Source organism: Lepisosteus platostomus, chromosome 14, assembly GCF_059453375.1.
Source record: "Lepisosteus platostomus isolate fLepPlt1 chromosome 14, fLepPlt1.hap1, whole genome shotgun sequence".
In the NCBI taxonomy this organism is placed as follows: domain Eukaryota; kingdom Metazoa; phylum Chordata; class Actinopteri; order Semionotiformes; family Lepisosteidae; genus Lepisosteus; species Lepisosteus platostomus.
In genome coordinates, this window is record NC_142624.1 from 4,588,195 (window position 1) to 4,613,446 (window position 25,252).

A 25,252-nucleotide genomic window follows, 5' to 3' on the forward strand; every position below is an offset into this window, starting at 1 on the left:
CCGTCTGCCTTTTAGCTGTCAATCATTGACTCAGAAGGGGTACTCAATCAGTTTCTTATCAGTGCTCCTTTTTTTCACACCAGAAGGCAACTCGGAGATTTTTTTTTCATTGCATAACAGCAGATAAAGGCTCTCTAGCAGTGTCTAAAGGTTTTTATAGCAATTGCAATGGTTTCTATTCTTATTATTTTCAATATTTTTATGATTTTTTATTATAGGCTTGAAATTTCATTCCAGGTCCAGTCTTCACAAAACATGATGTAGAATATATTCTAATTGATCAATTTGTCCCAGATTTTTATCCAAGCTAGTAGTCACCTAGAACAAGGTTTTCAAATCATTCCCAGGGCCTTAACATGCATATAGTTTAAAAATCTGACCTCTGAAGACCAAAAACACATTTTCGTCTGCTTTTTTTTTGGGGGGGGGGTTTCCATATGTTTGTCTTCTGAGTGGACACATTAAGAAATATAAGACATTTGACTGTTCACACTCAAAGCCAAGGGGGTTACCTTCAATTTAAGACCTGAACCAGGCTCTTGCTATGTTCTGCTGCAGAGATATAACAAATGTTTAAGGGGGAGGAAATTCCAGGTGGAAATTGGCTAAATGTATCAATGGTGAGAACAGGTAAATACTACAAAAAAAGACTTATAGAAAAATTGATACATTTGGAGTTTTGTTATAAGCTTACTTTTGGAAAACATTTAAAATACATATACTGTATACAAATATGATTTTTTGTTATTTATTTCAGCTAAATTCCAATATTTACAATAATACATCACAAAGTGTTATTTCCATAGACAAAGATTTATTTAAGAAAAAAATGCAACAATGTAATGTTTTGTTTTTTTTTTATGATAATTTCTGAAAGTACTCCAAATAGCTCTGCAGGGAGCACTGTATTTCCAAAAAAAAGGTCCAGGCTTATCAAAATAAACAGCACATACTTGTTAAAACATACATTAAAAGAGCTAGCTGTGTTCTGCTGAGGCACAAGCTTAGAAAATTCAGAATGAAAATTCAACAAGGAGAGTTAAACATGGAAAATGTTTTAAAAAGAACTTCATGCCTGGTAGTTATGCAAGTACTGCTATCGTTTTTACTTCTAAGGCTGTTGCAGATTAGCCATTTTGAATAGTTCCATCAGAGTGACTTTCTCCTCTGTCTCCAGATTCACAGTTGTCAATGTCCAGTAACTCAAGGCCTTCTTCAATGACTGGTCTTTCAATCTCTTGTTCCAGGAGCTCTATTTTCTTGCATTGAAGAATCCCTGTCAGATCCATGTCTTTAATGATACTGTCTCCTTTTTCATACCCTGTGACTCCAAAGGGGTGGCTGGTCTCTGTGTCAGAGGGAGAATTGTTCACTCAGTAAACAGATTTCAAGAATACTAAGAATTCCTCACATCCTTTTCATCATTTTTCATAGACATTGAAAGACGTGCATAGACATGTCAGACTACGAAAGTAGTTAATTTCATAACAATGATTTTCAAAGTATTTTTTTAGAGCAAAAGCTGCTCTTCAGTTACTGAATGCAACCCTAAAACCATGATGGAAATGGCAACTAGGATTAAGAAATTGGGAAAACAAATGTAAAATTGTTTTTCATTTACCTGTAGGCTTGGGCGTTATTACGGGGGGTGTTTTTGGAGAGAGACAGTTTTGAAAGTTCTTTTGTGGGTTTAAACAGAACATGTCAAACTGTGCTTGTGTACAAATGATATCTTCTCGAGAATTTCTTGAGCACTGATGCATCCTAACAAGTTGCAGCACAAAGCAAGGTTGAATTAGCTGAGTTTAAACATCAGGCAATTGTACTTAATGTTTGCAGTGCTCTATCTGATTTGGGCTAAATGTATTTTCTCATATTTAGTGAAAAAAGGTTGATATCGGCAGGCTAAGAAAAATACTTGTAACTAATATGCCATATCAACCCTGTGCTAGAGTCTATAAAATCCCATCAACACCCCCTCTGTCTGACCCTTAGCCTTACCTGTGCCAAGAGGGTTTATTTCCCAGGCCGAGTTGCTACCCTGTTCTGGGTGAAACACACAGTCGTTATCCTGTTCTGGGTGAAATTCTTTGACCACAGTGACTGTGGTACAACATGACAGCAGGAGCATCATGTCTTCGAAGAGGGAAAACCTCATGTTGGTTTTCTTCCTTTTCTTCTTCTTGTTCTTGTCCTGGCCTGGTTTAGGTTTGTCCCAGGCTACTCTTTGAATGCCAGATTTGCTCTGGTCAAACACCTGAAATTCTGCCTCCAGTTTCCCTGCTTCACTATGATTCTGACCCATAGCAATACAACTGACAGAATTAAAATCACAGCATAAGTTATCCCGTGTTAATTGTGCACTAGGCAGCAATTCACTGAATCCAGTTAGTCTGAAGGTGTTTTTATAAGCTTGTATAGTGGAGGAATCCATGACATCACATCCAGCAATTGTGATGTTGGCATCACATAAGTTATGTCATAATAGGCTTTATTGTGATGTAACTCTTGTTATTAACAACTAATTAACTGTTTAGTAATTTTAGTGATTGTTTTTTTCACTGATTTTAGCAATCCTTTTATATCATTGGTATCCCAACCTAATCCTAAATGACTAAGTGTATCTGTAATTTTTCAAGATCACAAGAAGAGCTGGGAGAAGCTGTTAAATTGGTCTAAATGAGCCACTAACTAGCTGATTTAGCTTATTAAGAGCTGAGATGTAATGAGTCTCTGCAGATGAATCCCTGTAATGAATCCCATTGCTCAGTGTCCATCAATATGTTGAGAACAAAGTGTTATTTTGGTGGGCTAAAATCTAAAAAAAAAGCATCTGGTAGCTAGTGGGCCAGTTGCAGTCAAAAGACACACAAAAAAAGACTTCAATACTTCTCACCTCCCTGAAAAATGCTGTGTCAAGTAACTGACCAAACACTAGAGGGAGCTTTTGCACACTAAAACAAAACCTCAATCTGATGGGAGGCATGGATGGTGAAGATTATTAGTATTGTTTATGTCACCTTGAAGTCCGTGCAAATTAAAACAAGTATTTACAGTATTTATTATTCATTACAGATTTTCACATGTGTTAATAAGTACTGACTTACTAGTAAATAGAATATCCATGACACGCAGTTAGATAATATATTGTTCAAATTTGATTCTAAAGCCTTTTCAATGATTCCCATCGAAGGTATTATATATGCATGTATTATTTTATATGTACATCTACTGTATAATGCATGTACCAATTATTTAAATGTGAACAGTAAATGTTTTTATTGTCTAAAATCGTATTCTGGACTCATTTGTTTTAGGCATATCATACAGTATTACTGAAAATATATTGCATATTGACTTTCAAAGATTCCTGAAATCCAAAATATGAGGAATAAAGTGATTTTATTTCAATTAAAACACACGTGGTTTACTACATTATAATATTTTTATTCTTTATTCATGCTGGGTAAAACCCGTCATGACTTTCCTCTAAAGGCAATTTCCATCTCCTAGAAAAAAAAAAAAGTTTTACTCAAAAGTTTAATTTAAGGACATTTTAACTAGTTAACTAGTCATAAAAATATAATTACGACATTTTATACTCACATTTTGAAACCTGATTATAATCATTACTCAACTTAAAGCAGAAATACAAATCAAGTTTATAAAATAAAGTCATATCAAAGTGTTTCACTGTTAAATATTGTAAGCATTACTCCAGTCCTAAATTAGAAATAAGCTGTTTTTTTTCTTTTTTAACCTTTTTCTTCTTATTTTGATAGGAACAAGGTTTATTTTCTCAGTGTACCTGAAATCGGAAGATCTACATGGGGCAGGGAAAATGAGTAGGTCTCGTTTGTCAAAAACAATTAGAGAACATAACAGAGAAATTCAGCACAACAGAAAAAGATTTTAGTAAATGACTAAAGTTTGCAGACATCATCTTCTTACCTGTGTCTGACTAGTCAAGTCAGACCCAGGTAAGACCACTCTTGAGAACTTATAAGAATACTGCAATTGCACAATTGTTTTTAGAGAATATCAGCAGTAAACACACAGAAATAAGATTACTTCAAATCATTAACTGTGAGGCAAAAATGAAAACGATTTTCTTGTTTTTCCCCAACATTGATCAGCTGCTTTTGCACTCCACTCTTATGAAAAACCATCTGAATGAGTGTTTAAATTGTCACATGGATATAACCTGTAAGTCTATTTTCTACTTACATTCATCAGTTCATTAGATGCAGCTATCAAATTCTCTTTCAGTGTGTCACTGATTTCAACATCTGAAAGTACTATCCAGGCCCCATTCTGGAATTTTACAGGCATGGAGAAAACTAGCCCCTTGGGAATTCCAAACTGCCCTGCAACCAATCAGAAAAGTATTCCAAATTAATATTAAATACTCCAACAAAATGTGATTAAAATAATTATCAAGATCATCTAATGGCATAATAAGGAATGGCATTGCATTATGTCTGAGCTGTTCATCTCAGACATCTTTTTAAGGTGTGAAGCTGATCTACCTTCACTAATGACCCCAAGAGACAAGACATCATCAACCGGGGAGTCATGATTCCAGCACTGCAGGACAGTGGCTATCCCATTAGCTGCAGACAGTCCTGCAGGCCGATGCATTTTGTCCTCCACGGCGCAACGTTGAGATCTCACAGAGGCTAGAAAGTCGGTCTCCAGCCATTTGCTGTGAAAAAAAGGGCAGAAACACTGTTAAAATAGTGTGAAAGTGGTTTGAATAAAGTCTAGAATGTAAGGAAACATCTGAGACCATGCTGTTGTTCAAATGGGACACTGGGGAACACTTTCAACATTTCTTCAAATGAGAAATGTGTCCTTGGGTTCAGTGTTCTCTAAATCAGAAAAATATTAGTGCAACGCTTTACTGTTAATACCCAGTGTAGATCAGTTAAAATAATAACTAAAATCAGTCTATGATATTGCAATGTGGCTGTTTTATTGAACTGTAAAAGCTGTAATATGTTATATGGTACATGGCATACTGTAAGTAGGTGTAATAACAATAGTAGCTTGCTTCCTTTTGCTTTGCTGGGTGTGATTAGGAAAGGGATTTCACTGGATCCTACCGGTCATATATGACTTCCAAAACTGGTTGAGAGAAATCTGGAGGCCCAAAGATAGCACCATCGTATCTAAAAACTTTGGCTCTTTGGAGATCGATGTAAGAGTTCCCAGTTATGTTACCCCACACAATGACATCTTTCACATCTGTGAAGACAAGAAAGGGTAACAAAGCTTCATTCCAGGATAAAAAATGGGACAAATGGAGGAAAAGATTTGTTTTTAATTTAGTTTTTCATGTTTTCAATTGAGAGTGTTTAGCACTAGGCAGATTTTCTGAATCCTAAGCTTCAGAACTAGCAATTAAGGAAGTATTGATCAAATCGAAAAGACTCCAGGATTTTTTATCTTATGTAGAAAAAGGTAGGACTGTTTCCTTTCAAATATGTTTTTATTTCTATATCTTTTCTCTATATAACCTTCAACTCTTATCTAAACTCTGTCCTCTCCATGCCAGAAGATCTATTCTGAATTTACATATAGAATCCTCTACCAGCATTTCCAGATAAAGTCCTTCAGAACAAACATGTAACTGGTTTCTACATGTTTTAGCAGTGTCCTGTGACTGAAAGTTTTTAATTCACAAGGATTCTTCAATGACCTCGCACACTTTGATGAGTCCCACCAACCACTTTTTTCCTCTCAGCTACCATTTATATATTTTTTGTCAGAATTCATTAATCTCTTGCGATGCTTTGAACATTAATAAAACATTGGTAACATAACACATTTTCCAAAATCATTCAGTGCCATATTCATCCTTAAAATATAATCTAAGCTTCAGTACTCAATATTTGGCAGCCATGTACAGTGCACATTCAGAAAACAATATTCTCGATATACAGTAAACACTAGAATATAGGAATATAATTAAGTACTTGTGAATTAATCTTGCAAGATGACATAATATCAACGTGTTAGAATGGGTAATTTAAAATGAGAACATTAATCACCACTACACTACAATTGTCAAGCCAAAAAAACCTGGTTTTGCACTGTTTCTTTAAACACGCTTTCAGTTTGGAACATATCTTAATAATTACAGTACTTACAAATATGTCAAATGTTTTTATGGATGTTTAAATAGTGATACACTGACGTATGTTGTTTTTTAGCATTAAAACTGAAATATTTAAATACTAGTTAGTGATTTTCCCCAAACTGTAAGAAACCCTATAGTATGTTTTTTCCCCCATTAGAACCAGTTTTACAACAACAGAAATCACAGTGGGTTTTGTTGTGAAAGATGGGCACACAATTGTCAGATCATGGAGCAAATGAAACATAAAATGTATAACATTTGTTTTTTTCAGGTTCAACTTGGGGGAACTCTAGAGAGATTGTGAGTGTTACTCACAGTGAAAATCAAGAGAGTAAAAGATTTCCTGTGCCGTAAAAAACAATGAAGAACTACACTTCTAAACCTTATGAAATTTCTGAATAAGAACTGTGACTATGGCTCAGTTCGGTCTGAAATTTCATACGATTAATCAGGCTAGTTTAGTGAAACCCATCTAAAAATGCTTATGGAATAAGCATACTGTATAATATTGGATAATTATAAATGGTATTTAACAGTGAGGGATGTTTATGCGCATCCATTAATGTAGAATAACACTAGACCATCACTGTTTCTCATTTAATTTACAGCAATAAGGCTGTTAAGTTTTTAGACCGATACACATGATACTTGGCAAAGGTCAAACTCCTTTCGCCAAACGTAAAAAAAAATTTTAAAAAGTTCAACAAAAACCCCTACCTGCAGTATTAACATTTAATTTCTTAGCCAGCTGAGCCCTTGCTTCATTTTCCAGTTGAATAGCAGTGGCAACAAACTGATGGGGATTAATAGAAGGTGCATTTTGCATTACCACGAGGCATTTTAAGTTGACGTAAGAATTCCCAGCAACCACAACGCGCACCTCTTTGTGTGAATGGCTGTCGATGAGCAGGCCGTAGTTTTGGCAGCGGTCTGCAAGTTCTTTAATGGCCCTCTCTCTAAGAGCCTGATCTTCCTCTGGCTGAATGTCATCCAGAATGAGCACAACATCGGCATCGCGAAAGGCCTCACTTAGCTCAGTGTGGATAGTGATCTCATGGAATATGGGCAAGGCTAGGTCTTCAGCCTCTGTCTTCAGACTGCAAAGCTCTTCTTCTGAACCACCGATGTCTAGAAGGTGTAGACTTATCACGGTGTTTTCTGAAAATAAGTCTCTCTTGCCCAGCATGGGGAGCAAGGCATAGCATACTGGACTCAATGCACTGAAACAAGGAAAGAACTGTCAGCTTATATTTTGATCCCTCATGATCCTTTATGAAACACCGTTATCCATAGCGTTTGAAACCATTAATTATAAAAACACCTGCCCTCAGTGTGATATGTTTCAATAGCCCATGGCCTTATGACCTGCTGCTTACACTGAGCCTAGTCTGAAAAGGTTAATTCTCTTGAACACTGGACTTTACCTGATCCATGGATCATCAGATAACTGATAGCAGGAAAAACATTTTTAAAACTGTTTACAAAAGGTCCTACAGTATGTTACTATGGAAATAACTTTAATTATTACAAATTTTACAGGCTTTAACCCTTCAAAAAACAATGCATCTTTGTTAAAGATGGTCAAATGAGAGCAACAAACTTTACGCTCTCTAATCATGTTTAATGATTCTGATTTACTTCTTCATTCTTTTCAACCTTTTGTGACCTTCAATATTCTTTTCTGACCCTTACTGCTTATAATTTATCCAGCATGAGAGATATAAAACTGGTACTTTTGCCGACATTATTGGTGTTCATTAAAAATCAGTGAAAGAACCATTTCGATTTAACCTGTGCTTTTTAACCGCATTAGGGTCACTGCAGATGTGGGCCTTTAGCACTGGAGATTGGTCTACATTTTACCTTGTGATCCATATGTGCAGTGGTTTGATCAGACTCCTATAATACGCCTCCTCTTCCATGACATCTATTTTGGTTTGCAAGTTCTCGGATGCAATGTTCTTCATCATCTCAGTCATCATGTCTGAGCTAACGCCATAGTAACCCTAAAAATAAAAATAGTGTGTGTGTGACACAAAACGATTCAACGGGTTTCGTTTTCAGTTCTAGCCTAAATTTATCAGATGATCAGAGGGGGCAATCCCTGTCTTGTCTGCCAAAACCAAAATCTGATAAATTTGTCATAAGCAGTAACGTAAGGCAACTGCAAGTAAAATGACCAAAAAAATGAAAAGTGATTAATTTAGTTTGCAATTACTTAACTTTGCGCACATTTAAGACTGTAAATTTAACTTATAAGCTTGATTACACAACAATACATTTCAATATTACTATTATAATGATGACTGTTTTAGTCAAGCAATCCTTAGGTAGCCAATTTAAATTCCTTACACATTATTCAGTTTAAACAGTATTCATGACTGTTCTGGCCTGTGCTATGTTACATGGGTCTGCATCCCAAGTCTTACACAGCCATGGGTATTGCCCTTTTGTTTTAATTAATAATTGATTGGACCAATTATTTCCATACATACTGTAACACAATAGATCACTTTATTAGCCCTATACAACTTCTTGCATTAGGAATTTGTCTTTTTGCATACCCGAGCTTGCTCTCCATGAGACACATAGACACTTGGATCATAGACTCAAGCTCCAAGTCTCATTCAATTCAAATTCAAAGCTATCCAGTTACCTAGAGGGACTGTCTCGTCTACTCAGTAGTCACAAATAATGTCTTCAACACCGTGGCTCTCAAGACTAAGGACTACAGACCTTTGCGCCAGACGTTTTGTAATCCATTAAAGAAGCTGGAATAGAAACTCTCAAACGGCTGTAAACATGTTGAAAGAAGTGCAAGCAATAGTAAAGAAATTATCGGTAATGCTTTAGAAAAATTAGTCCTACTTGCGCATGCTCCAGAAATTCACTAAAGCCACCTAGCAGAAGTTCCTTTCCTCCTCGGTCAACAAGCTCTCTCCATACAATAGGAGACCGGTCATGTTTCCAGCCATTCTTTTCACAAGTCTCTTCAAGCCATTGCTGGGGAGGGATTTGGAAAGCTTACACTGTATTCCATAAAAAAGCAGGATTCTCAGACTAGGATAGTGTACACTGCAGCAGAACCACAGCGGTTAAACAAACAAGTAAATAAATGCATCCACTTGGTATTCTAATTTTTACAACAATATATGTAATGGAAGCAAGCTATGCTTAAAATACAAAAAAATCAGCCTTTCATTTAATTTGTGTATCAGAAAGTTCAGGATAATTTTTATTTTACTTAGAATATTTACAGTATGTAAGAAACATGCTAAGGTATGGTTAAAGAGTCAAATTAGGAATAAGAAACAGCAAACCAGGCTTAAAAAATGTACAATATATGAATAAGCACAGTAAAGGTTAATTTCATGCTGAAAAGTAGAAAGAAAAGTCAAGAACAAAACTTTTTGGCTGTTGGGATTTTATTATTTTTACATTGCAGGCAATGCATGCTGATTCAGTTCAAACCACTTAACATACAAAAATGGACTTCCTCAAGACAACCAGTGAAATATAATCTGTAGAGCATAAGTAATATATACTGTTAGTGTAACAATTACACTGTACTAGTGCACTTACGTTAATGGAATTAGTGATACTACTATTAGTATGCTAGTGAAAATGCATTTAAGAATGAGAATGGGTGGCACTTCAGGGGGTAATGGGAGTCTGTAACCAGCTAGCCAGAAAATTATTAAAGTTATTGAAACAGAAGGACTTAGTATACTTCAAGAAGCAACTGTATGAGATAAATTATCTACCTACTGTACCAAACAAACTACAAGGACACAATGGCTTCTTCTCATTACCTACTGTATGTTCTTAACACATCATGTTTAAGAGCTATCAAATCTCACATGATTCTCACATGAATACGAATCTGTTAAAGTTCTTACCTCCCAGTCCTTTGGGTGGTGGCAAATTTTGTAGATGCTAAAGCTAGGAAGGTTTCTTTGAAGCAAATCTGCAAGCAGCTCTGCTTTGGCATAATACGGACAGTCTGCCCTACCTAGAGAGAGAAACAAAAGCATTCTTTAAATAGGCTGGCCTGTCAAGTCAATATCAGAGCCATGCATTGTACTGTAAAAATGTGGCCACTAAAGGTACTTTGTGAAACAGTGTTCTACATTTTAAAATGAACAGAATTGTTCTGTATCATTTATGATTTTTAATTAGCATCATTCCATCTGTCAAAAGCAAAAGTAAAGGCATTGGCTAATCTTATTTGTACTATGCAAAGATACTCTTTGTACATTCATTATAGCAAAGGGCACATAATAAACATCAAATCACTTGTCTATCGGTGCACACACGAACAGTCATTTATAAAACAATGTTTTCTTTGCAAGTTTCAACCTGAAACTATAATTAATTAAATATTCGGTTTTAAACATTTCAATGCCGGCAATATAATACAGTATATCGCGCCATATCTTCTCTAAATTAATCGAGCAAATGGCATGAGAATTAATTGAAGACTTAATGCAAATATCTCAAAGTGGAACAATGAGGTATGTCAGACAGTGTCTCAATAACTTATTTTAATAAAGCCAGTCCTATAATTGATCCATCAATTAAGACAAGGCACTATGTTTTATTTGGACAAATGTTAGAACTATTCCAAGATATCCTTTATATAAACAATTATTTCAGAATTTCAGTACGTTTTACAATTTCTCTTACCAGCTAGTACGAATTTAGCCATTTTGCTGTGAGTTGTTTATGATGGTTGCCTGGTAACCCAGTGGTGTCACATAATATGTCGTCCTCTCAGAAACGCTTTGCTGTGTTTGTGGTTCACAAATATACACTTTATTACTTCATAACGATTCATTACTTTTAAATCCCTTTTAAATATTTAATAAATATATACCATTGCCCCAAATTCCATTATCTACAGAGGTGAAAAAATAATTTAAACAATATATTTTCAGTACCCATCTATTTATGGCTATTGCACAAATAGTATAACTAATATAGGTTTTTCTATTAACTATTTTTATGTTAATTACATTAATATTACCGACTGTGTACGTAATAGTATAAAATGCAAGAAATGTAGAGGTTTAAAAGGATATTTATAATTCAGCAGGATGTACAAAGTGTTGTTCGTGTTTTCCCCGAACTAGTGAGACAGGTCACGTGATTAAACTGTCATGGTTGCCCACATTGGGCATGAGGTGAGTGTACGTAGATGAAGGTTATAATTCACTACTGCTTAATCATACTAGTTCTGTTTGAAAACGTTATTGTTATGAACATGTATTTATTATATATAAACTGTAAAACGTACATTTTTCTGAGTATCTGAGTAGCTCAAACCCACTAGTACACTAATATCCGTTTTGTGAGTTATGATATAGCTCTTCGTTTTTCTTATTCAGTTAAACTGTTTTCAATTTCATTCGTTCAATAAATTATTTAGTTCTTCTACAGGAAATATGAAACGAAATATGAATATTGAGTATTATCAGTCCGTTCTTCGGATAGGACCTAAATCAGACAGTATCCGCTAGTCGTTCTGAATTGTAATACGTATTTTCACCTTTCGTCTGTGTTGGTTGTTTTGAATAAAATAGTCTCCTGTATGATAATCATTTAAAAGTGACTAAGAAAATTTGGGGGGAAACGTTTAGGATTCATCTCTATAGTTTTTGTCAAAGCCTGACCGTTTTGCCTGTAATCATCTTTAATCTCACCTGACTGCTTTTTACAAGATTGCTTTTTTGTTTCACCACACATTCATGGATCCACAATCTGTCAAACAGCTGTGCTGTTCATTCAGCTTTCACTCTTAGACATTGGCTTGTAGACGCGAGAGTTATATTTTTTAATAGTAGTATGCACTCCCATTTCTTATCATTTCAGGTGATGCTTGCTAAAGTCGTTCCAACGTTGTGCAGCCTTTGCTTAGCAAAATGAGTGTCCACAAATCAGGAAACCGGTTAATTCGACACGCATTTCTATCATACAGCAGCTCTTGTCAGCGGTGTTTTAGTTCTTGCTTATTGAGAAACGGCATACCTTCACCGAACCAGCTCACTGCCGGACATTCAAGCTTTTGGAGAGTTCATTCGAAAGCCAGTTCCACCAGGTGCTGTGTACCTAGAACCTGGTCTAGAGTTAGGTTTTACACACAAGATGGTACACAAGAGAATATTTTAAAGACAGAAGAAGAAGGACAAAGTACAGAACACCTTAAAAATGCCACACGTCCAGCTGTGGAGAAGGATGCAACAATTGTCCTTCATCCACTCTCTGAAGAAAATGAACCTGGGTTTCAAGGCCCAGAGAGGCGTGGGGCATTATTTTATGACTTGCTGACAGCCTGCCAGTCTCCCTCTGATGTGCTGGATCTGGCGGAGAAATACACTCTGACCTGGAGGCGAGTGAGTAACAGCTTGACCAAAATCTGGGAGACCACCAAGAAGTTGTCAGAAGAGCAGAGACGATATGAGAGGAGGCTGATGTTCGAGCACCCAGTTTTCGAGCAGCTTTGTCAGCGCTTGATGGAGGATTCCCACAAGATGCGAAGTGACGATCTGGCCTATAGCCTGCTGGCTTTGGTGAAACTTGGTGTGTCACAGCGCAGCCAAGTCATACAAACACTTCTTAGAGTCATCCAGGTATGAGAACCCATTTTCAGGATTTAAAATCTTGTAGATAAGACAATAAGAGCTTGTTTAAAATGGTGAAGAAACTTTTAAATTGTTATTTTTCCTTTGGGATTCAACACAATTGGTTAGTGTATTATTTTGGCATTTTAATGAAACTTAAGTAATCAGGTATGTTTGCTGTTTGTGGTATTTTTTTAACGTCAGCATTTTCAGTTTTTCTTTTCTTGTTCCAAAAGAGTTGGCCACTATATCAGGGTGTGCCCGATTCCTACATTTATTTTGGTTTAAAATGAGGAAAACAATCCTGATTATCTTTTTTTTTTCTGATATTGCACTCTTTCACGAAATATTGCCGATGACGTCTCAGAATCTTGCGTTTTAGCTCACAGCCTTCTGTGCGAAGTAAAAACAAAGATGTCAAACAGAATTAGGATTAAATTCATTTTTCACAAAGATAGGTGGGGATGCTGCCAGTTTTTGCTGATGCATCAGTTCATTTTAGTTAAATACTTATCATCGTTGATCACACAAAACAGAGTCATGATAAACAAATGTAAAGTTAATTTGCATTAACAGATGTAACATTCTGGGTTTGCAGTAGATACTGATGCTGTTCTCTTCCTGCAGGAGAACCTGAATAAGTTTGAAGAGAGAGCTCTTTCTGTGCTGGCAAATTGCCTGGAGGAGATGGAGGGGAGTATAAATGTTGATGCCCTGAAAGCTGGTCTGAGGTTAGTTGTTACATTAGAACTCTGCCTCTATGTGGAAGTTTTCTCTTCTGTTATCCCTTGATTATCTCCTTGTTACTTCATATAATTTGAATTTGGTAAGTAATGAGCATACAAATTTCACATGAAACAATATAACTATTGTGAGAGTCAGGTCGTGTGATTACACTGTCATGGCTGCACACAGTGTATTCGGTGAGTGCACATAAAATAAAAATATTATTTGAAAATGTTGTTGTTATGAGCTGGGTCTTCTAATATTAAAAGCCATAAAACATACTGTAAGTTTTTCTGAATAATGGATTGAACCCACTAATAAACTAATAATGGCTTTATGATAAGCATCATTATAGAGCATTGTTTGTCATTTACAATTAAGCTTTTATTCCATACATTATTTCATACATTCAATAAAATGTTTACTGAGTACAACTGAGTACTGTTATATTTGCTAGTTTTTTGGAGGGGGTGGGACCTTAAACTAATTTGCCTCTGGAAGTGATTCTGAAGTTGGAGTTATGCATATTTTTGGTTATGCGAAACTGGATGCCAAGTATTTTCAGCTGGGGTGTTTGCCCTCTAAACCACAGGCTGCTGGTTGAGATTCGCATTCCCAAGATTAAAAATGTGGCAGCCCTGCAGACCATGATGAGATGCATTGGCAGAGATGCCCCGGTGTCCCTGAAGAGAAAACTTGAGGTAAACCGTTTTATAACCAAGCTGCTTTCATGAAACTGCATGCATCTCTCGACAACTAATTTTTAAAAAATCTGGCTTTCAATGTTTCCTTAGATTCTCCTTGTGTCAATTTGAATTTCTTTATTAGTTATATCAGTCTCACATGGGCACTGACATATTGCAATTTTCTAGTGATTTGTAGAGTTTATAGAACTGCCAAAGCAAAGAACTCTCGCTTCTTTGAAGAATTCTTGGTCAAGTCCTTTTACAACTTGATTATTACTGCCGCAGTTTGTTTTTTCTCTTCAGTAGCTCAAGGCATATCCTATAATATCTTTCAATAAAATTATTTTCTTTTTTTTTAACAGCACAAAGCACTGTCTATGGTAAGACAGTTCTCTGTCCCCAATTCTCAGTATATGTTCACAACACTGGCAGCAATGAATTTTCCATCTAAAGCTTTACTGGACTTCTGCAGTAACAAAATTGCTGGTAAGAGGAGCTTCAATATGTACAAAGTTGAACAGCAAAGAGTTGCAAGATCAGAAAAGCAGATTGCAAAAATTTGGTTGTGACTGAAAAGATTCATGAAGGAGAAGAAAAAAGTAATGAGATACCTACATCATGTGAGAAACAAACACTAAGTATAGGAAGAGACACAATCATACCCGTAGTCTATGATGAATGACTGCTTCTTTCTTAACTTCAGTCTCGGTGCACAGAAATGTCATTCAGGTGACAAAATGAAAAACGTTTCTTCCATAAAGCCTGCCAAAATTGAGGTGAAGTTCTTTTTTTTCAAATACAGCATTGGCAGTTAAATGGTTAAAGAAACCTAAATGAAGTGAGGTTTTCCTCTTTCAAAAACTAACATTTCTCGCTTTAGAGGGTTTGTATTTGCCAATCAATATTTGAAAAAACTGCCATTCTCCAGAAATGTGCAATCTGGAGGATTTTTTTAATGATGTTATATCAGGGGTAAAAAAAAAACAAGCTGAAAACAACATTATTTTTTTTTAAATTTGTTATGTGTACAGATAAGTACTCTGTTGCTGCCACTAGATGTCTGTATTTGGAATGTGTATTTTTCTAAATGGCTATATAATTATGTTGGTTGTATCTGCACTTCGGGTCACAAAGTCAGATTCTGTAATGCAGTGTAATCCATTTAGCAAGTTTGTTTTGCCTCTGAAGTGCTATATGAATGCTTGCATGCTTGCAATGCTTGCAGTTACCCTGCATAATTCCTGTTTTTGGGAAACAGCTGAATCCTCTTCAGTTCTCTTGAGTATCCAAATGTGCATGACCTGTGTAAAAATGTACGTGAGATCACTTTGTTTATTTCCTTCCTGTACAGAGAACATTCATGGGATCCCCTTCTGGAGGTTGATGTATGTGCTGCAGTCTTCCAGAGACCTGCGGTACTACAATTACACCCTTCTCTCTGCTATTGGCAGTTATGTGGCATCCACCTTTGACATGTGGAGCAGTAAGCAGGTGAGCTCCGCTTTTTTTCTTGTGCCTATGATATGGCCAGTATATCTAGTCTTTATATCTTTATAATGCTTTTTAAAAGGATTTTGGCAAACAGCTATGTTACTTATCATCCCCATGACAGTTGGACTACTTACTGTATTTAACTAAAAAGTTAAAAACACAACGCTGAAAGTGGGAGCAATATTAACAATATTGAAATAGTGTCTCTTTCTGGCATTGTACCAATATGGTTACCAACATAGTGAGAGAACTGCATCGTTCTGCTGAGGTTACTGTGTACACAATGTGTGGAGGTTCATCAATCCCTTATCTTTTGGCAAGAGCAGTGGTTGTAAGTAAGACGGACTTAAACCTCTATCTTTTTTTTTTTGCAGGTTATCCTCTTTCTGTTGCTGTTTGAAGATCATGGTTTCCGCCATGTTGGGTTAATGGACACCTTTGCTGAGACAGTGATGAAGGACCCAGACTCCTTGATTCTGAAGGATGTCCTGAATATTTTGAAAGTATACTCCCAGTTAAACCATTTTCCTCAGAGACACGGACAGCAGTAGGTGCCCTTGTAATACTTGTTGGGGTGACTTTTATTACTGTATTTTTATCAAAATGTTTACTGGTAAAATATACAGCACCTGATGCATTTGTCATGTGAACCCAATTGAGCTGAAAACTAGAGATGATAAAACGCAGAGGTTGTGATGATAGTGGTGATAGATTATCATACCTTTTTCAGTGTGTTAAATTATCTAAAATGGGAATTGTGGACCCATATGTTTTAAATACCATGATTCACTGCATATAAGGTCCTGTAAAACTACACAGTCCTCTGGTTTTCATTCCAGTCAGATTCATGTGTTCTAAACTGAACCAATAATTGACTTAATTAACAAAGATTAACGCATCCTTTTGCCACCAAATGAAAATGCCAGGACTTGGGACCAGAGTTGGAAACAAGTCATTGGAAACAAGATTAGAAATGTGCTGGTGACTTGTTTCAACAAAAGAGACATTTACTGTACTTTAATGAAAAGTAAAAGTACACCTGTCCTTTAAGGCATGGGAAGTTCTTTGATATGAAAGAGAAGAAATCGCTGTGACTCAAATAAAAAATACCAAATGGAAGTGTTAACCCCAGGACACAAGACCCAGTGAATTCTTAGCCCTGCTGAGCCCTGCTAAGTTACAGTGAATACGAGCTGCCTCCCTCAGCCTTATTTAATTGGAGGTGGCTGCCTGACAGTTGCATCTATCCAATCAGTCAGACAGCTAAATGGTGCTTTGCTTACTAGTGAAGGAAAAATCATCAGACTGCCTGCCCAACAGCTCTTATAAGCATTGTGAAAGAATAATTAATAATAATAATAATAATTGCTTACACTTATATAGCGCTTTTTCTGGACACTCCACTCAAAGCGCTTTACAGGTAATGGGGACTCCCCTCCACCACCACCAATGTGCAGCATCCACCTGGATGATGCGACGGCAGCCATAGTGCGCCAGAACGCTCACCACACATCAGCTATCAGTGGGGAGGAGAGCAGAGTAATGCACAGAGTAATTCACAGAGGGGGATTGTTAGGAGGCCATGATTGATAATAGCCGATGGGGAAATTTGGCCAGGATGTTTACAGTATAGTGTCCCCGTCACTACACTGGGGCATTAGTACCCACATGAGCCACAGGGTGAGCGCCCCCTGCTGGCCCCCCTAACGCCTCTTCCAGCAGCAACCTTAGTTTTTCCCAGGAGGTCTCCCATCCAGGTACTGACCAGGCTCACACCTGCTTAGCTTCAGTGGGTTGCCAGTTGTGAGTTGCAGGGTGATATGGCTGCTGCAGGGTGATATAGCTAGAAATTTTAGCTATGTTTTTATGACGATCCCATTAATAGATGAAGCTTAGATTTGTCTCTTTCTTAAATAGAGCAATGATTTAATGGGACACTGTGAAGAAACTGAAGTGATATTCGTGTTTGATGCAGGTTCCCAGAAAGTCTGAGCAATGTGTTGGAGACATATCTCTCTAAGATCCTCCCTGCTGAGCTCCTGAGGGGAGTCTTCTCCCTCTGTCTGCTGGGACATTTCTCAAATGTGCTTATGGACAAACTTCAACAGAAGGATGTGCTTGATGAGCTGCTCTTTCAAGGTCAGTTCTAGAAGTCACTGCTTTACCCATACTAGTCCTATTCCATATCTGCCATGGTCCACAAGGCATCTTGTAGAGTGTTACATACTCTTATAGCCAAGCATATATTAGAAGTTAAACTGAGACGTTTTCACTTTTTTATGTAAGGAGTAATCTGAAGTTGATTTTAGCTGTACTAGAATGTGACACTACAGAGAGCTGAATCCCATGGTTACATCAGAGATGCTGACCAGATTAATGAGATGTTCATGATATTGGCCTCAAAGTGCTGGTACAAGTCAATGCAAGAGATCATTTATGCTCCTCATGAACAGTGTTAAGACTAGCCTTGGTTAACTGATTGAAAAAAAAAAGACTGCATGTTACAGTACATAATTTTTACTTATGTGGAACAAAGATAGTCTTCTGATTCCCAAGTGCCAGACAGCAGATGCATTGTTGCTGACCAACTCAATATCCTTTTCTGCAGAGGGCAGAAACCAAGGAATGCATGAGCGGATGTTGCACTATGTGAACCTTTGTCTGCAGCTGGATAGTCCCTTTGTCTCCAGCACCACAGCGCTGAGTGTAGCCAAGCCACCCTCAACAACATTCCCTGTGAACCTGGAGCTGCTTAGGACTCTGCAGGTTATTCTGGAAGGGAGATCATTCCAGAAGGAGGTGCTGTTGGAGAACGGCTACTTCATAGGTAACTGAACACCTGCAGATGTTTTTTAACCTCAGGCTGTTTTACTTGGAAATCCTGAAAAATGGCATCCTTCATGGCAATTAACAGAGTACAGACACACTCTCACCTTAAATTTTGGAAAAATGTTTGGGATAAATTGTTACAAATCCATGTACATGAAAAGAAAATATTTTCTGGTACGTAGCTCTTTCTTATAAAATTTCCCCTAGTTGATTGATATTTTTTATTTTTACAGTGTAGGTATAATCCCTGCATGATTTTCTTTCCCCTTTTATTGCAGAATACAGTGTATTCCTTATTACAGAATGTGTTTGTGTGAACAGAACCAATATTGCCTTTATATTGTTTTACATTTCAGATTTTTCAATTACCCTGGAGAAGACCGTGAAAAATATCTGTGATTCGACACAGGAAAATGAAGCAGCTATATCTGAAGACTGCCGAAGGTAACAGTTTTAGTTTTTTAAAATTGTCTTGGCCTTTCATCCTGCAGGTTTCCCCCACCATGTGTTGTTTCTCGTTTAGGTTTTTAATTACAAATGTGTTTTGTTAAATCTTTTGGCCTGGCTGTGAAGTTTGTTTTTTATGCAGTCATCTTGTGTTGTTGGTCACAGAAGAGATCAGATTAACCTCAATTTCCAGCTCGTTCCCAATTGCGTCATCGGAGTTTCTGCAGCACAGAGAATATTCCCTCCTCCAAACGTGAGCCTAGGTTTGTTTTATTCACCACTACTATCTTCTGTAGGTCCAGAGTAAAGTGAACAATGTGAGAAGTAGCAGCAACTTCAAGAGGGACTCCTTATCTTTCAGATGGGTTAGAGATTGAGGGAACAGTAAAAAAGGCTAGTGTCGAAAGGTTTGTAGCTACATACAAAAATAGCCCTTACAATTATCCAGGTATTTCAAGTTAAAGTCTGGTTCGTGTGTCTAGCCTACTCTGACCACTGGTGCCCCGCTGGACGTAGGATTGACACAATTGAAATGTAATTGAAAGCTCTGTTATCTGTAAGCGAAACAGCAGCTGCTGCACACCTGCAGGCATATCCACAAGAGATTCACCACTCCTCCAGCTGCATTTCAAAAAGACGTCTATCCTCAGTCTCTCTGTACACTACAAGGAGTCATTGCGGTGAGCTGAGATGTAAGTTCCAATGAAATTCCATGAATTCCAATGGTTGGAATGAAAATGAAAATACCAACAGCGTTAAAAATTGACTATCACATTTTTGGGAAGGCATGAAATGTGGCAATTAGCCAGGGTGGCGAGGAAAACGGCACATTTACCTTTGAAAAATATACGTTTGAGGTTCTCTAATGGATTTGAAATACAGTGTTGGGTTTTGAAGCCTTGACTAAAGCTGGGAACTTTGACTGACAGTGTGGATAAATTCTGCATGAAACGATTTCTAAAGCACAATGTATTTTGCATGTAATAATCTTGATCAATGTCATTCTTTTTTTTTTCTTCCGAAACAGAATATGAAATGCTTATCTTTTGGGCAAGCAGGGTGATCTTATGATAATGGATAAAACTATTAATAATGAATAAGAGGGACATCCTGCGTCACGGTTCTGTAAACTGTGAAAAGAAATGATTCATCGACCACATGATATTAAACTTATGCAGTGTGACTCGAAATGAGAACATTTTTCTGTGAGGCAAGGTTTGACAGGGAAAGAGTTACGTCTTTAATTTTTAAGTGAGCGCTGTGTGAGTCATGCACGTTTGTCTGCATTGCATATTTGCTAAAGGAACTTTTCAAATTTCTGTCAAAACCCAAGGTTTGTCCCAAGGTATTGGGACATTTTTTCTATTTTTTAATTTTCTCTAAAATCAATACCTAGTGGTTTGGTACATCGTTAGGTGTTAATTTGTCTTGGCGTCGTACATCGAATGGTCTAAGGCTCCAATGTAACAGTGCTGTTTTAAGTGAGTGCCCTGCTTTTTGAAAAACTCTTGAGTAAAACGCACTTTAGAAAGATCATGGTAAGTTCACTGTAAAAGTGTCATGTCTCATCACAGCCTCATTCGGCATGTGAGCTCAGACACATTCGGTTATTTGATGCCATCACCACACAAAACACTGTTTTCATTTAGTTAAATATTTAGTTGTTTTTATGTGAGCAAGGAAAACCGTGTCAGGCTCATTTCCTTTTATACAGAACTAAAATTATTTCTTTTTTATTTTTACCCTCCCTATGGTTTTGCTTAAAATTGTGCTGAAACCACCTTTATAACTTTCCCAGAGCTAATTTATGCAGAGCATTACTGGGAACATTGCACTGAGCAGTGTTAGAGGGTCATCATGAATTAAATGCAACATTTTCTCAGTGATAACATTTCAGCTGCTTTTATTGTTGTCTCTCTTTGTTCTTCAAATAGATAGAATGTGCTACTGCATAGTGAATTTGTTTCATTTAAATTTTACTGCAGAGGTAAACTCGTTAAAAAAGCTTCCACTGATAATTACTGAAGCGACCGCAGTTTAAGACACAAAGGTTCAAGGTAGTTCATGCTGAAAGACTACCTCCAGTGGGAGAACTTTGAATCAGCTCCTAGGCATTTTAATCACATGCAATTCTGAATTAAGACTACTGACTACTGATCCCAGTTGATGTCACTGATCACTAGTCAGGTCCACAGCTGAAATCAAAATAGGAGGATTAGCAAACACTGCAGAAACACTGAAATGGAAATTCAGAAACACCTGGCAAATGGCGTTCATATAGACATAAGCAGAGTACTGGCACATGTAGCACTCAAGTTAAATAATTTACACCACCACAAGTTAGTTTAAGAAAACTTAGTTTGACATAAATTGTTATGGATATACAGTGCCTTGCGAAAGTATTCGGCCCCCTTGAACTTTTCAACCTTTTGCCACATTTCAGGCTTCAAACATAAAGATATAAATTTTTTATTTTATGTGAAGAATCACCAACAAGTGGGACACAATTGTGAAGTGGAACGAAATCTATTGGATTTTTGAAACTTTTTTAACTAATAAAAAAATGAAAAGTGGGGCGTGCAAAATTATTCGGCCCCTTTACTTTCAGTGCAGCAAACTCACTCCAGAAGTTCAGCGAGGATCTCTGAATGATCCAATGTTGTCCTAAATGACTGATGGTGATAAATAGAATCCACCTGTGTGTAATCAAGTCTCTGTATAAATGCACCTGCTCTGTGATAGTCTCAAGGTTCTGTTGAAAGCGCAGAGAGCATCATGAAGACCAAGGAACACACCAGGCAGGTCCGTAATACTGTTGTGGAGAAGTTTAAAGCCGGATTTGGATACAAAAAGATTTCCCAAGCTTCAAACATCCCAAGGAGCACTGTGCAAGCGATCATCTTGAAATGGAAGGAGTATCAGACCACTGCAAATCTACCAAGACCTGGCCGTCCCTCTAAACTTTCAGCTCAGACAAGGAGAAGACTGATCAGAGATGCAGCCAAGAGGCCCATGATCACTCTGGATGAACTGCAGAGAACTACAGCTGAGGTGGGAGAGTCTGTCCATAGGACAACAATCAGTCTTACACTGCACAAATCTGGCCTTTATGGAAGAGTGGCAAGAAGAAAGCCATTTCTCAAAGATATCCATAAAAAGTCTCGTCTAAAGTTTGCCACAAGCCACCTGGGAGACACCCCAAACATGTGGAAGAAGGTGCTCTGGTCAGATGAAACCAAAATCGAACTTTTTGGCCACAATGCAAAACGATATGTTTGGCGTAAAAGCAACACAGCTCATCACCCTCAACACACCATCCCCACTGTCAAACATGGTGGTGGCAGCATCATGGTTTGGGCCTGCTTTTCTTCAGCAGGGACAGGGAAGATGGTTAAAATTGAGTGGAAGATGGATGCAGCCAAATACAGGACCATTCTGGATGAAAACCTGTTGGAGTCTGCAAAAGACCTGAAACTGGGACGGAGATTTATCTTCCAACAAGACAATGATCCCAAACATACAGCAAAATCTACAAAGGAATGGTTCACAAATAAACGTATCCAGGTGTTTGAATGGCCAAGTCAAAGTCCAGACCTGAATCCAATCGAGAATCTGTGGAAAGAGCTGAAAACTGCTGTTCACAAACGCTCTCCATCCAACCTCACTGAGCTCGAGCTGTTTTGCAAGGAAGAATGGGCAAGAATTTCAGTCTCTCGATGTGCAAAACTGATAGAGACATACCCCAAGCGACTTGCAGCTGTAATCGCAGCAAAAGGTGGCTCTACAAAGTATTAACGCAAGGGGGCCGAATAATTTTGCACGCCCCACTTTTCATTTTTTTATTAGTTAAAAAAGTTTCAAAAATCCAATAGATTTCGTTCCACTTCACAATTGTGTCCCACTTGTTGGTGATTCTTCACATAAAATAAAAAATTTATATCTTTATGTTTGAAGCCTGAAATGTGGCAAAAGGTTGAAAAGTTCAAGGGGGCCGAATACTTTCGCAAGGCACTGTATGTACTTAAAAGCAAACTACTATTTGGTATCACTTTATCTATGACCAAAGAGTATGTAGCTCTTTCTTAATTCATGTCCTGTATTTGATACACAATTTTTTATTTTTTAAAGAGTATGTGTAATCCTAGATTGTTTTTTTCTTATTGCAGAATACAGTGTATTACAAAATGTGTTCATGTGAGCTGAGCAGGGTGTATTATAGGAATGCACACCATTGAAGTGTAACAGACATAAAGGTGCGCATGACTCAAAGATAAAACCAGTTTCTGGCATTGAGGTCTTATGCACGCACACACCAAAACCATAAACTTTAGATATACAGTGCAACGTATCCAAATATGTGAAATGGAACTACTGTACTAGCTACAGCCTTGCAAGCAGACAAATGACTGAAAGTAAAACTGTTGAGCAAGCAAAAAAAAAAAGAAAGAGCAAGCCGTTTTTTCCTAAATGTTTTTTCTTCTAACGGATCTTTCAGAGTGGCAGTGCTGTGTGGACAATCTTCTTCTTTCTGCCTTGGTACCCTCCACCCCAGGGGCAAGCTGGCCATGAAAATGAGGCACCTTGCAGCCTTGGGTTATGACACTGTACTGGTGAGTCACTGCCCATATCAAGAGAAAATAAGGAAATGCCAACAGTTAGCCACCCTGATTCATCAGCAACAAAGGTTGCTGGTAGTAATCTTTCTGCTCTTAAACACCTAAGGAGTCAACAAAGTCACAGTGGAAACAGGTAGGCATGTATAGCAGCCATATCACCCTGCAACTCAGAGCTGGCAGCCCACTGAAGCTCAGCAAGTGCGAGCCTGGTCAGTACCTGAATAGGAGACCTCCTGGGAAAAACTTAAGGTTGCTGCATGAAGAAGTATTTGAAAGTCCAGTAGGGGACGTTCACCCTGCGGTCCATGTGGGTCCTAATGCCCCAGTATAGTGACGGGGACCACTGTACTGTAAAAAGATGCCATCCTTCAGATGAGATGTAAAACCAAGGTTCTGACTCCGTGTGGTCATTAAAAATCCCAGGGCTTTTCTCAAAAAGAGTTAGGGGTATGTCCTGGCCAAATTTCCCCCTGGCCTTTACCAATCTTGGCCTCCTAATAATCCCCATCTATGAACTGGCTTCATCACTCTGTTCCTGGTGGCTCACTGTATTTGCTGTTTTGTTTTGCAGCTGAGCTCTACATAAACTTGTGTTATCTTGTGCTTGCTTGTTTAGACATATGGTTTACTTGTTTCTGCATTCAGTCCTAAGTTTCAAACAATTCCTACTTCAATCATATTATTTCCTGCCACTTAAACATGCTGAAAAGTAAGCAGCATATCATCGGCTGGCTTACCATTATTTTTGACTAAACAAGTCTTAATAGGTGATTGTTTAGTTAGGATGAACAGACACAGGTGAGAATGACAATGAGCTGATGAGATACAGTTGACAATTCAGCCAACACATGTGAATAAGGGCGGTTATTCAATTCAGAAACTGGCACACAGATGATAACATTTAATGTTTTAAGAGCTGAAGGGACATTGAAAACTACGCCTCAAATAGAATGTTTAAATCAGTTTGTGATTAAGAACTCAGAGCAGAACACTCCTAGGAGTCATGTTGGAAGCTACAGGCTCATAGGAAGCTTAGTGATGTGTAATTGAGATGTGTCAGGGGTTAACTTGAGATTGTTGATAATACTGTAAATGTCTGTGGTACGAAGATATTGCAGCCTTGCCACAATTTGGTTTACTCTGGTTTTCTAGGTTCCAAAGCATGAGTTTGAGACCCTCTCAGAAGAAGAAAGAGTGGAGTTTCTAAAGAAAAGAATATTTGCACAAACAGAAACTACAGGAGTTGTTTCAAACCAAGAGTTTGAAACAAGTCATCGTTACTAACTGAGCAGAGAGCTGCACAGATGCACAACTCATTCAAATAACCTTATCTGATATTGTGTATGACAGAGCTGGGGAAAATATACTGTAATTGCCTCAGAAGATCAACGAGCAGGTCGGTGATAACTGAGCATCAAAATCGAATATCTGTAGTAACAAGGAAATGGATGAAGTAAGAAACAACTGTTTGACCTGTGACCAAAGAAAGACTGGCTGCTGAGATCTGGTATTTCTAAACTTGTGACCATCCTGTTAAAAAAAAAATGTACCAGAGAGTAAACAAACTCCACATCTGCTGTTACCAGCTTTCTGTTTCTGTCAGGATTTGCTGCATTTGTATGTAAAGTCTGTTGTCTACATCGATGATATAGACATCAGAAACCTCTTTTAATAAATAAAAGTGCTTTGAAACCA

At 37.5% G+C, this 25,252-nt stretch overlaps 2 protein-coding genes across 4 annotated transcripts; one reads left to right on the plus strand and one right to left on the minus strand.

Moving 5' to 3' along the window:
• Positions 1-794: 794 nt before the first annotated feature.
• On the minus strand, positions 795-11,171 carry mdh1b (malate dehydrogenase 1B, NAD (soluble)). Of its 3 annotated transcripts, XM_088606643.1 has the most exons (11): positions 10,829-11,003; positions 10,042-10,154; positions 9,011-9,145; positions 8,006-8,148; positions 7,023-7,362; positions 6,860-6,935; positions 5,106-5,247; positions 4,530-4,705; positions 4,228-4,367; positions 2,002-3,509; positions 795-1,348 (listed from the first exon to the last, which is right to left on the minus strand). In XM_088606643.1, the coding sequence occupies exons 1-10, from the start codon at positions 10,848-10,850 to the stop codon at positions 3,477-3,479; spliced, it is 1,320 nt and encodes a 439-aa protein (XP_088462769.1). In that variant the 5' UTR covers positions 10,851-11,003; the 3' UTR covers positions 795-1,348; positions 2,002-3,476. The 3 variants fall into 3 exon arrangements, with proteins under 3 accessions (XP_088462769.1, XP_088462768.1, XP_088462770.1); XM_088606642.1 differs by having other exon boundaries at positions 6,860-7,362; positions 10,829-11,000; XM_088606644.1 differs by lacking the exon at positions 9,011-9,145 and having other exon boundaries at positions 6,860-7,362; positions 10,829-11,171.
• Positions 11,172-11,239: 68 nt separating this feature from the next.
• On the plus strand, positions 11,240-25,252 carry fastkd2 (FASTK mitochondrial RNA regulator 2). Its single transcript, XM_088606641.1, has 12 exons — positions 11,240-11,325; positions 12,014-12,771; positions 13,390-13,493; positions 14,081-14,189; positions 14,537-14,660; positions 15,526-15,665; positions 16,040-16,212; positions 17,641-17,804; positions 18,274-18,492; positions 18,851-18,938; positions 23,437-23,551; positions 24,710-25,252. The coding sequence occupies exons 2-12, from the start codon at positions 12,064-12,066 to the stop codon at positions 24,839-24,841; spliced, it is 2,076 nt and encodes a 691-aa protein (XP_088462767.1). The 5' UTR covers positions 11,240-11,325; positions 12,014-12,063; the 3' UTR covers positions 24,842-25,252.

Excerpts from the sequence above, each read along its gene's own strand:
- mdh1b (XM_088606642.1), bottom strand. The coding sequence starts at position 10,850 with ATGGCTAAATTCGTACTAGCTG. Across the intron at positions 8,149-9,010 it reads AATTTCTGGAGCATGCGCAA|GGTTACTATGGCGTTAGCTC; the intron begins GTAGGACTAATT and ends TTTTATTTTTAG. Across the intron at positions 3,510-4,227 it reads CATCTAATGAACTGATGAAT|GAGATGGAAATTGCCTTTAG; the intron begins GTAAGTAGAAAA and ends TTTTTTTTCTAG.
- fastkd2 (XM_088606641.1), top strand. The coding sequence starts at position 12,064 with ATGAGTGTCCACAAATCAGGAAACCGGTTAATTCGACACGCATTTCTA. Across the intron at positions 13,494-14,080 it reads GCCCTGAAAGCTGGTCTGAG|GCTGCTGGTTGAGATTCGCA; the intron begins GTTAGTTGTTAC and ends TCTAAACCACAG. Across the intron at positions 17,805-18,273 it reads TGATGAGCTGCTCTTTCAAG|AGGGCAGAAACCAAGGAATG; the intron begins GTCAGTTCTAGA and ends CCTTTTCTGCAG.